We start from the raw sequence: 13,457 nt of genomic DNA on the forward strand, positions 1-13,457 counted from the left end.
ATGACACAACAAGTTCAAAGATTTATACCTCAAATGAGTGACAAAAGATGATGATATTCCGGATCTACAAGCTCTCACTCCTCCAATGAAGCTTCAAGATGATCTCCTTCCTTCAAAACACCAAAATACACTCAAAAAGACATTCAAAGCTCAAGAACACTCAACAATGGAGTTGGGGTTTCGTGGAGGCTGATTAGGGACAAGAGGGAGGCTGATAGAAAAGATCATTGGGACATAATGTTCTTTAAATAGCGCTCAAACCCTAAATATTAGTTTTATGGGTCTGGACACGTACGATGCGCGTACGTGCATGGCACCCACGATCCACTTACTCATATACACCCTGCGTACATGGGTGGTACACGCTGCGTACGACACCCCCAAGTCCAAAGATCAAGTCCAAGGTCTTCAAGCCCAAGATCATAATTAAATAAGTAACCAAATTAAATAAATGAATACTTTAGAATTATCGAGCGTTACATTTTTTTCTTTTCCAATGTATTGTATTCATTTCCTTGTAATTTGTAATTAACGAGAATTGGAAAATACAAAAGACAAAAGTCAAAGTAGACCTGCACATTTGCGGTCCCGGATTGGTTTTGGGTCGGTCTCGAAACGGTCTGGACCTCTGGTATTTTTGTGGTCGATCTTGGAGCGGTCTGGTCATTTTTCAGACTGGTCTCGAACCGGACTTTTTTCGGTACGATCTGTTTTCAGACCGGTCTCTTTCGGCCCGCTCATGATTTGACAAATATAGTTTATTTTAAGAAAATAACGATTTTCACTGTAAACGATAATATGTCAAATGCAACAACAAATAATGGCAACATGGATGTGAATAGAGTCAAATAAGTAAAGGATGCATTGATTATACAACTCCTCGAAAGATTGTTGGTGGTAGAACTGATCACGAGAGCTTTAATACTACACTTAGAATGGAAGGAGTGGGAGGGATGGTTCCCTCACTTTTGGTAGGTCATACCCTTCCTTCCCTCACTCTTCTTTCCCTCACCTAAAAGCCAAGGAGTGGGAGGGAAGCCCTTCCCTCACTTTTTTTTTTATTTTTTTTTTTATAATTTTTAAATTATTATCAAACATAAAATTTAATTAAAAATAAAAAACATTTCATTAAGTAAAATAAAAATTACATTAACCCTAATATTTAAATAAGTAGAAAAAAAACACAAAAAAAATCAAACAAACTACAACATAGTAAAAATTATTAATTAATATCCTAATATTATTTAAACCTAGATACGTCACTCGGAATCATCGTCTTCGTCCTCGCCTACATCATCTGCATCATTCTCCCCAGCGTTACTCTCGTCGTCGGAATCTTCACTCTCGACGAACATATCAGAATCCTCGTCTGATTCGCCAAACAAATCATCATCGTAAGATAACTCTTGCGGAGGCTGAACATGAGCCCTATAAATGTGCTCCACCAAATCAACACGAAGGGCCTGATGAAGGTCACGCTTGTGTACTTCTCTTCTGTTCACCGTATACTCTTGTGTACCAACGGCTACTCCTTCGACATTTGGCAAAACTTCATTTTCATTATATCCGCATATTGTTTTTCCTTCGTCTTCAAGAATCATATTATGCAATATGATACATGCATACATTACGTGTTGTAACCTTTTCACCTCATATGACCTTGCCCCGACCGTTAGTACTTGCCAACGTCTCTTAAGTACACCAAATGCTCGCTCCACATCCTTCCTAGCTGACTCTTGCGCCTCTTTAAACTTTTTCCTTTTCGGGTCGTTAGGACATGTAAACGATTTCACAAAAACAGACAAAGGAGGATATATACCGTCAATAAGATATTATCCACGCTTATATGCTACCCCATTTGCTTGAAAAGGTACATCGTGTGACTTTCCAAGGTAGATATCGTTGAATACAGGTGACTGGTCTAGCACGTTAATGTCATTGTTTGCACCAGCTGGACCAAAGAATGCATGCCATATCCAAGGATCATGTGATGTGATAGCCTCTAGAATAATCGTCGGCTCTTTGTGGTCGCCTCTCATGTACTGACCACGCCATGCGTTGGGGCATAATGCCCAACTCCAATGCATGCAATCGATACTACCTAGCATTCCAGAGAATTCATGTTTCCCTTCATGTACCGTATACAATTGGTGGATATCGTTGATAGTTGGTTTGCGCAAATATCGTTGCCCGTAAACCAAACAGATCGCTTTGCAGAACTTGTACACAGAGTCCCTCACGGTATGCTCTGACATTCTACAATACTCGTCCCATTTGTCTGCGCCCATGCCGTATGATAGCTGACGAATTGAAGTCGTGCATTTTTGAAAGGGAGAGAAACCTTTTTTCCCCTTGCATCCATTTTCCATTGGAAATATGGAAAACGGCCTTCCAAATCGCCAACAATACGTAAAAATAGTTCTTTCCTCATCCGGAACCGACGTCGAAATTTTACAGCGTAGACGGCGTCATCTGCAAAATAATCTTCTATAAGACGATCGTGTCCGGCTTCGTGATTTCAACGTAACGGCAACTTTCTTAGGTTAGGTCGTGCACGTGATGTTTCACCAAGTCGGTTTTGATAGTATGCAACCGTTTTCGCCATGACGGAACCGATAAACTTAGCCTCCTCTACTGCCGTCGAATCGGATGATGAAAATGATGACATTTTGAGTAATATTTTTAAGAAAGAAATATAGAGAAATATAGATTATGGTTTAAAAAATGATAGAATGTGTGAGTATTTATAGATTAAGAAAAGGAAAGGAAAAAAGAAAAAAATTATATATATATATATATATATATATATATATATATATATATATATATATATGTTAACGGCTATATAGCCGTTTGAGTATAAAAAAGGAAAAAAGAAAAGAAATTGTTGGCCAATAGTTGGAAGAGAGAGAAAGAGAGAGCGGGACTCTCTCCCCCCGGTCCATTCCCGCACCCACGGTGCGGTGTGCACAGGTGCAGGATCGGTCCCGCTCCTTCCCCGCTGAGCCACTCCGTCCGGTCTTATGATCACCGGCTATCACGTTTCAAAGATGTGGGCAAAAATATAAGGTACACAAACAATTTGTGTTTTGTGTATGTACTCTTATCAGATGTTATTGTGACAATCTGTATAAGCATGTCTAATTCATTCAAATCTAGTTCCATACAATCATGCCTTACGTATCGAACACTGCTATAAAAATACATGTTGATTTTTTTGGAAAATGAAAATACATGTTAATTATATTATTTATTATATCTAGTATTTGCCTTTATAGATTTATCTTAAAAACCACTAGATACGCAAGTCCACCTCAACTGCATGTGTTCACAACCAAAGTCTTTCCATGTGAAGCTGACAATAATTACTTCTTTCTTCAAATAATAAAACCATAGTTAACTTATTTGAATGAACATGAAGACCCTCCATTTAAATCATTAATAAATTCAACATAAATTTGATGACATGATCAATCAAAAATAATTTAACCTTTGTTTACTTGTTTTATATTAATTTTATGTTATCTGATTATATATATATATATATATATATATATATATATATATATATATATATATATATATATATATATATATATATATATATATATATATATATATGTGATGACGTGATCATTCAAAAATATTTTAACCCCTGCTTACTTATTTTATATTAATTTTATGTTTAATCAGTATATATATATATATATATATATATATATATATATATATATATATATATATATATATATATATATATATATATATATATATATATATATATATATATATATATATATATATATATATATATATATATATATATATATATATACAAGCCGTCTACCCGCGCAAAGCGGCGGGCGGCGAATAATTTGATCTTTTTAGAGTTAAAACTATTTTGCGTTCACATCGAGAAATAAATATTAAATGACATCGATTTTTCAAGAGCATTACCATACCATATTAAGGGAGTGTTTGGCTAAGATTTTTTAAAACAACTTATTAGGTTCCATATCACTATAAGTTAAAAAAGTGTTTGGATTAAAATAACTTATTCCAGTGGGGAACCTCTAATACGTTATTTTTTTCATAAGTTACTCTACACTTACTTATTAACTTATAAACTAATAAACTAATAAGCAATAAGTTTTTTTTTGCCAAACACCCCCCTAAATGGTTATTACTTCCATTTATATATACCCAAACCACTTGTACTGTTTATCGTCCTCTTCTTTTTTTCGTTTTCCTTAATTCCTTGATTAATTTAATGTCCTACTAAGTAATGCTAAAATATATAAATAATAGTTTATAAAAATAAACCTTTAGAATATCAGGTGTTGTGATTCAAAAGTCGATAAATAGGCCTTTGAGAAGGCCAAAATACTCAGGTGTCAACTTGTTCATTGTGACTTTAAACCAAGTTTGGTCACAAATTAAAACATTTTCAATGATGGTATGTAATTCAAGGATTCATATTGATTTAGGTTCTCGAAACCTTCAAATATTGAACAAAATCTATATAGAACCTTATAATAAGGACAATAATCACCGTAATCAGGAAGTCCATGTTATGAAACTTGATATTATAAGGACCAATGATGAAAAATGTTTCATTTTTAGACTAAACAAGATGAAAAATATACAAACTACCTTAATCATGTCAAATCTTGTGTTTCACCGTTCTTTATTGCAAAAGTAAGATGTCAAAATATACAAACTAATGATAATACAATGCTCTAATTGGCCCTCTTGGTTGAGTTCTTTGAACCTGCAAAGCCAACACATTAAAGAAACATAGTGAAAACCTTTTTAGGAACAAACCTGATATAATAAAGCCTTCACCCAATATATTTATAAGATAAAAATACAAAATGTTAAAAATGATGAAATCAATTACAAGTAAGGATTAAAATAAAAATCTGTTAAGAAAGAGTCATCTGCATGAGGGATATCTGAATCAACATGTATTTTCTGATGGTTTCAAATTTTGAATTATCCGAAATTCAGGGAAGGAGATAGAATTTGTTGAGAAATATAAGGATTCAAAACACATGTTAAAATTTAATATTATTTTATTGATGACTACTTGTACTATTAGTTTAATGATTTGAACGTCTTAAAAAAATAATATTATTATATTCAATCTATTTTTAGAAATAGTAGGATTTCTTATATAAGATAGTAAAGATATATATATATATATATATATATATATATATATATATATATATATATATATATATATATATATATATATATATATATATATATATATAAACTCTGCCGCTTATGAACTCCAGGGTGTCGGTACGACGAAATAGATAATATTCATATATGAATAAATATAAATATCTTCAAAAGTTTGTGTCTATTCACATGTAATTACTCATATATGACGGAGACGGTTGGTGATGGTGTCGGTGGTGGCAGACGTGTTGGTGATAATGACGGATATATATATATATATATATATATATATATATATATATATATATATATATAGAGAGAGAGAGAGAGAGCGCTAGGTTGATTTGTTTAAACTAAGTATTGTGTTATCATATGCATAAATGTGGGCCAATCAATATTTAAAAAATAAATAAATAATCAAACAAATAAATAAGGGTAATTTAGTAATTTGATAAATACTTTCTACAAATACACTCCTATAATTATGGAAAATACTTTGACCTATCTTTATTCTTTTTTAAAACAATAAACAAATTGTATTCTGTGATTCTGTCCCATTCGTAACCCTAGCTCCAAAACTGAACAAAGATACGATCGTTGCTTCCCCCTGTTCGCTGCTTCCGATCAATAGTTGCTTCCAATCGGTGGTTCTGCTGTTGTCGCGCGTGCACACACACACACAATCAACAGGTAAATAAAATGTGAATCTAATCCCTTTCCTCCATCAGCATGAGATCACATTCACCATCAGGTAATCGCCTCTTTTGTGGATTCAACCCGATTCCATCGGCATGAGATCGCATTCACCATCAGGAAACAGTTTCATCGGCAAAGAAGGTATCACTTTCCTTAACTTTCTTCAATAAAGGATAGGTCTTTCTCTCAACGTTCGATTCCGATTTTCAGTTTCTGCAAATTAACTTCATTTTTGTCTCCCAAATTCCTGTTCTTACCTTTCAACTTATCATCATCGACTTCTTGTTCACCACATGTAACGCCCGTGTTTCCGGGCTTGTCATTAAAAGCAATGTAATAGTCTAGGTTAACCTTTGTAACCCATTTTGAAATAACAAAAATGTATTATATGAATATTACGTGTTTTATGCTTAATTGCTTAATTGTGTGCCTTAATTGAATTAAGAATAAAAATAAGCGTCAAAATAAAATAGTAGATAAAGCCGATATCTTTGGATAATGTTGTAGTAATTGAAACGAGGTTTCCGAATATATAAAGGATGTCGAAATCCGAGTTATAACGAAGAAGTTATGATCTGTCGAAGTTTCGCGACAAAACCGGCAATGCTGAATGACGTAAAAAGTGAAATTTACTTTAGAGCAATATTTAGCCTTAGTGCTCTAAACGAAAGTCGTAGAGTTTGTTAAACCGAGAGTGTGCATAAAAAGATCGTCCAAATCTGACTTCGTATGAGGAAGTTATGATTTTTCGAAGTTTTGACGTAGCAGTATGCAGCCCGAATACTCGATTTGAGACCGAGGGGTTTTTAGCCGAAACAATCTAAACGGGAATCGAAGATCTCTTTAATAGTAGTGAAACGATAAAAAGATAGGCGAAAACGGACGTCGGATGAAGAAGTTATGAATTTATAACGGAGTTTTCCTGTCCCGGCCTACTAAAAATAAATAATAAAAATAAAGTTAAAATTAGCCGACGGAGTCTAAATGAAAGTTGTAGAGTATGGTCTGACCTACGCGTGGATACAAAGAACGTCGAAAACGGCGATCGTATGCGAAAGTTACGCAATTTAGAAGTATGACGAGTCAAATTACGCCGAGCGTAATTTGAGTACGCCCAACGTACTCGAATGAGTGCAAGTTGCCTGACCAATACTCGAGTGCTACCAAATGACGCATGCAGTGACGTCAAAGTACGCCCAGCGTAACCAAGATTATGCCCAGCGTACTGAGTACGCCCAACGTACTTGGAGTTACGCCCAGCGTAATCCCATACCTAGCAACCTATAAATAGAAACCGAGATCAGTCATTTTTCCTTGCTTTTTTTTTCTTCCTTTCTCTCTAAGTTTTGCATCGTTTTGCGTTCCAATCATATCCTAAAGCCCCGGTATTATTCTCGAGCCCCGAAGCAAGTCCCGAAGATCTCGAGAAGCGTTATTTCCGAGCCGAAGCTCTGCCTGCGAGGAGCCCGGTTATTGTGAAGATCTTCCAGATCTACCGAAGAATACTACTTCTACAAGTCGTAGTGATGTCCGATCATCTTCTGATCAAGTGAGTGTGTAGTTACTTTCTTCTAACACATAATTATGAAGTATTAGATACGAAATACGTGTTATGTGTATATTTTGTTGATTATATGTGTGAATGTATATTCACTTTCTTCTATCTCATAGATATGATTTATTCTCTATGAAATATGTGTTATGTGTGTGTGCCTCGTCTGTTATGTGGAATATGTATTGAATGAACATGCTATACAAGTTTTAAACTATATATAAAAATATATATTTTTTATCTACTAATATGTTGGGTAGAACATGGGTAGATAATTGATGTGTGATAAACAGATGAGAGGCCTCGATGTCATTATGATCCAGTCATCGAGCGGAATTTCGATGACGACCACAGACTCTTTCTAGATAGTCCCGTGGAACACTAGCAGGCTCATAACCTATAGGTGTTAATGAACTTGGGTGTTCATTCGTTGTATTCCATCCCCCTCATGGTTGCCTTATTTGACTCATATTTGCTGAGGAATCCCCGAAGCATGTGTTGTCGCCCCAATGAAATATTCTGAGACTAGGTCCCTTGTGATAGTTGTTTTAGGGACGTAAAGTGAGAATAACGGGAATGGGTAATTGAGTCATTTTTGGGTTGAGGAAATTTAATTAATTATTTATTGTGGGTTGAAAACCCTATATGCTCACCAGACTCCCAAGACTGACACACTCAGTTTTATTTGTATTACAAGAAGTGGCGCAAGGGCATAAGATGGATGAATTATCAAGTCGTTTTGTTTACAAGTCTGTATATGTATATATTTGTTGAATGACTTGTAATGTTATTGTTTATGCTTTATGGTCTGTATCGGAACATGACATCCCGAGTTTTGATTATATAATGAAAATACATTTCTTTATGAAATGCTTTGGTAAATATTATTTTATCACATTTTGTTTTTGGGAACAAATTCCACAACTCTTTTAAATCAAAAGGATTTACTCTGAAATTATTTTAAAAGCATAAATGAAACCGGTCTTTTCTGGCCGTGATTTTGGGGATGTCACACCACACACGTCTCGATTCCACCACCGGCCGCGCGGCCGAATTAGGACATTTGCCACCGCCGTCACCGTCAATGAAAAGGAAAGCGATACCTTCTTTGCCGATGACACTGTATCCTGGAGTTCCCTAGGGGTTGTTGATAGACTTTCTCAAGCTCTTTCTAAAATTGGCCTCAATCGTCCTTCTCTGGTTCAGGTAATTACTCAATTTGTCCAAATTTTACATAGATTTGAGTCGATTTCATAGTTGATAGCCTGATACACATAGCTTGTGTTGTGTTGTGAATGCGTAGAGATCATGAACTTCAATTTTTGGTAACTGCTAACACATGTTTCGTTCCACTTCAGGCCGTGTCTTTACCTCCTATACTCCATGGAAATGATGTTGTGGTTGCAGCTGAGACTGGCAGTGGCAAAACTCATGGTTATCTTGTTCCACTGTTCAATAAGCTTTGCACAACTACAAACGATTCGCTTGACACTGATCAAAAACTGAATCGGCCTCACATGTCCTTTGTTCTTTGCCCTAATGTCATGTTATGTGAGCAAGTCGTTTGATTTTGTTATTGATAATTTGTGATTGTGCACCAAACCTGCACTCCAGGTATTCGATGAAAAGCCAGACAAAGTAATTATGTGTTTTCTCATTAACAATCGTTGTTGGGAAATTGATTTTATTTGGGACTAATACACATATCAGAATGAACAGTTTTTTGACTGCATTTTATGAATTGATTCATATTTCAATTTATGTTTTTTTTTCTGATTTAACACTTCATTTATGTGGACATTGCAGGATCTTGACAAGGTTGAATTCTGAAAAGGTATCAAGTATATTTATGTAGATGATTCAATGGATGATATTGGTGAGATTCCAATTCTATTCGAATGGAATCACGAATTCCAATTCTATTGGATTGGAATCATGAATTCTAATTCTGTTGGAATCGCAGAAGTTGATGCTTGAAGAACGGACCACAATATTCTTTTAGAATGTATTAGTCGTTGTTAGATTTTTGATGTTTTATTTCCCGTTTTGAAAGTTTTTTAGTTTTATTCTTGAACAATAAATGTAATTCTTAACAATTGTTACCCGTATTCTATTAGAAATAATGTATTTTTTGTTTTTATTCTTCAAGTCATTGTTCAAGAATTTGTTATTCTACAAGAAGTTTTTAAATTCATCATCAAGAAATAGGTTCAAGAATTTTTTTTTATTATTTACGGCTCAAGAATTTTTTTATTTTTGAATATACTCATAAGCATATTCTGTCAGAATGTCCGAATTAAAAACCTTATAATTATTAAAATTCGGATTTTTAAAATTAATAGAATCTATGATCCCTTAAAATATGCAAATTTCCTTTATTAAATATGTATTAATTAACTAAAATACCCTTCTAGTTAAATTGGATGGTATTTTTCAATTATTTTAATTCAATAATATGTATTAATCATTTTCTTAAAATAAGTAAAAAGATTGCCCACATTTATGCATATAATAACACAATAATTTGTTTTAATAGAATAACCTAAGCCAATATATATATATATATATATATATATATATATATATATATATATATATATATATATATATAGAGAGAGAGAGAGAGAGAGAGAGAGAGAGAGAGAGAGAATTGTTCAATTGAGAAAAATAATGTTGAGAATGTGAGAATCAATTTCAGTCATATATTTATTTTGTCTCAAAACACTTGGACGTACCAACAAAAATAGGCAAGAATACACGTGTGTTTTTAAACCAAAAGCGTAAGTTTTTTTTTTTTAACTTTTAAGGAGCCACTTTTACCGAAAAATTATTTTAAATATATAAAAATTCATAATTTTCTATTCTCTATAAAAGACATTCATATTGATATAGTTTTAAAGTAAAACAAAAAAAAATATTTTTTATAGTTCAGCTCTCATTATTCATAAGTGAATAAAAATGCATCAGATTTTTATTACAATACATTCAATATTCACTTATTAATAAAACGTATGTTTAATTTTTTACAGTTTAAGTATTATTCATATATAAGTATAACATGTAATAAAGTTTTATTATCTAAAATATATTTTTTACATCATCTTTTGTCTCATGTTATATTCATATATGCATAAACCGTGTATTAGCTATCGTCATATGTTATATTCACATATGAATAAAACATTTATCAGATTTTTGTTGCATTTCATTTGTTATTTATATATTAATAAGTAGTATGCTAATAAATGACGAAATGTTATAAAAATTTGAACACCTTATTCATATATAAATAACACAACATGTGAAAATTAACGATGGACGGGGTTAAGTGTAAAAAATTTTGTGGTAACCACAACACCAAAGTCACCAATGGACAAGTGAAGCTTTGTTCGTTTCTGTAATATATCGAAAAGGTAAAACATTTGTAATGAAAATTATGAGTATGCAGGAACACGAGTTGAACAAATAATCACATCGAGACACAATGAATCACAAAAATAACAATATTCGTCTTGTTGGCAGTTTCACAAGCCTCTTGTGTGTACATTAAATAGTCATAACTTGTGAATCATAAAAAGGGTTTTCTGACCAAAATCAGTGTTCCTTAAACATATTGTAACTTTTTAATCTATTGCCTGAAAATTAGATGTAAAGATCTCAAAATAATTAATGATCCTAACAGAACTTTATTCTCTCTCTCTCTCACTCACTCACTCTCTCTCTCTCTCTCTCTCTCTCTATATATATATATATATATATATATATATATATATATATATATATATATATATATATATATATATATTAGTCGTTTACCCGCGCAATGCGACGACGATGAATAATTTCATTGCACCAAATAGTTTCTGAATGTTCTATTTGGAGGGCAACATATAGTTTGGCTTTTTGTATTGTTTTGTTTTGGGTGGATTTTTATGCGCTGAAGACGGTTAACCAAAAAAATAAAATAAAATATATTGTAATAGATTGTTTATGTTTAAACGTTAAAGTTAATATCAAATTATTTCTTAGAAATTTTGATTTACAATTAATAATAGTCATATTATTTACATTTGTTATTTTAAACCAATAATTATCATCATTACTATTTGTTATAAATATGCATAAGTTAATGTAGATTTAAAATGTCATTTGCATTTCATCACCATTTCACATGGATAACTAAATATTTGACTATCTTTTATCTAATAATTAAAAAATACATTTTTGTATCAGTCAATATTATTTTCCATATTCCATGTATATTTGATAAATCATCATCATTTGATTATTAATAGAAACAATGAGTACAATTAAAAAATTTGTGTGGGTTATTTTTGTTTCATACACGTTTTTACTTATACTATCTAAGTAAATATCAAATATGATTTACTCTACCAAATGATAATTTTTTTAATTGTAGAAGGTCTCACAAATTGCAAACCGCCAAAAGGTTATTACAATGACATGAGAGCATACTTTTGTACAGGCTTCAACTTCGATGTTCAATAGAACATTAATGGTTATGGAGCTACCTTTTGCCTGAAAAATGAATAACTGCAAGGTTTAAATTGACTTTGAATGAACAAAAAAATGGAATATAAAGTCTAAAAAACGTTTTTTTTTAGAACGAAAAAGTTAGCCTCCTAGTTAGTAGATTAGAGTCGTGCAGTGACACCCAAGTGGACAGAAAGTCTAAAAGGCTTCTCATATCTAATGAAGGTTACTATAAAGAAACCTAGTTATGCAAAGATTAAGTTTGAAAAAATAGCTATACATTATAATGCTATAATCACACATATAAAAGAAATATCCAAACTTTGTCCATACAACTACAAACTTTCAAGATAATACTGATTTTTTAAGACTATTATTCCAAAAATTCTATATTATGAGCAAATTGCCCCTTCCTTTCAAAACCATCCATAATCAAACAAAGACCATTTAAAATCATAAATATTTTATTTTGGAAAACAATATTTGAACATTTAAGTTTTGTTGTTCATGGAAAAAAAAAAACCAAGTTTTTTGCTTTGGCAATCGACACTTTTTTTTATATATTTTCTTATTAAGACCCTTGTGTCCACAATTATGGTATATGTTCTTACTTCCAACATATTCCAAAATTACACTTGTAAAAAACTGGATCTCCTAAAAATCCCCCCATTTCTCCCTCTACAAGTTTAAGAATACACTTTTCAAGATTTTTAAAGTCACACAACCTGTTATAATATAGAAAGATATACTTACACCCTCAACAAAAATGACATCTAAATGCCTAGTAAAGAATAAAACTCAAAAAACAAAAGTGGCAAACTAAAACTCCAAAAATATGTAAATGAAGCCAATTCTTCGGTGCTAACACCATTTCACACATTAGAACCACCATCTTCTTCTACAATTGGCTGAGAAACCCCAACATCAGTTACTGTGACTGATGGTTTGTTAATGTTTGGATCTTCAACATGTTGTAAAGCTTCCCAAAGAGTCAGACCTGCAAGAGGACACCTTTAAAGAAACACTTCATTAGCTTCATAATCACTAAATCTCAACCCTGTTTACCTATAAACTCCTTTAACCTTTTAAATCAACAGTTGCAAAAATACATGAAATTTGAGGAGAAAGAGAGTGGGTGGTGGTTAGCAGTGGCGGTGAGCAATGCATATGATGGTCAACTAACTGTCTCATAATCTTTTTTTCTTGGTTATTATATATCCTGAAAAAATTCATTCCCGTTAGACATGAGCATAGTCAAACTAAACCCAATCTTGAAACACTCAAATGGGTAATTCTTGTTACTGCTTCACAATTCAGTTAAAAATTAAAGATGTCAACATAATTAAACTAAATCCAATATGGGAAAACCTATTTGCAGTCACTTAAACATTCATCTGATACAACCTACCTGCAAATAAAAAAAAAGCACACACAAATTCAGTTAGAAAGCATATAAGTTTTGGATATGTATTCACCAAAAAAAAAAATACAAATTAAATTAAGGGGAAATAAAACAGATGGATCA

The 13,457-nt window shown here is 32.4% G+C and overlaps 1 protein-coding gene across 1 annotated transcript; it reads right to left on the reverse strand.

Annotated features, from left to right (window-relative positions):
* Positions 1–1,832: 1,832 nt before the first annotated feature.
* Positions 1,833–2,369, reverse strand: LOC145075664 (uncharacterized). Its single transcript, XM_079021824.1, has one exon. The coding sequence runs from the start codon at positions 2,367–2,369 to the stop codon at positions 1,833–1,835; it is 537 nt and encodes a 178-aa protein (XP_078877950.1).
* Between the last annotated feature and the right edge of the window lie 11,088 nt (positions 2,370–13,457).

This window comes from Lactuca serriola, chromosome 9 (assembly GCF_051521515.1).
Source record: "Lactuca serriola cultivar US96UC23 chromosome 9, Lser_US96UC23_V15, whole genome shotgun sequence".
Taxonomy (NCBI): Eukaryota; Viridiplantae; Streptophyta; class Magnoliopsida; order Asterales; family Asteraceae; genus Lactuca; species Lactuca serriola.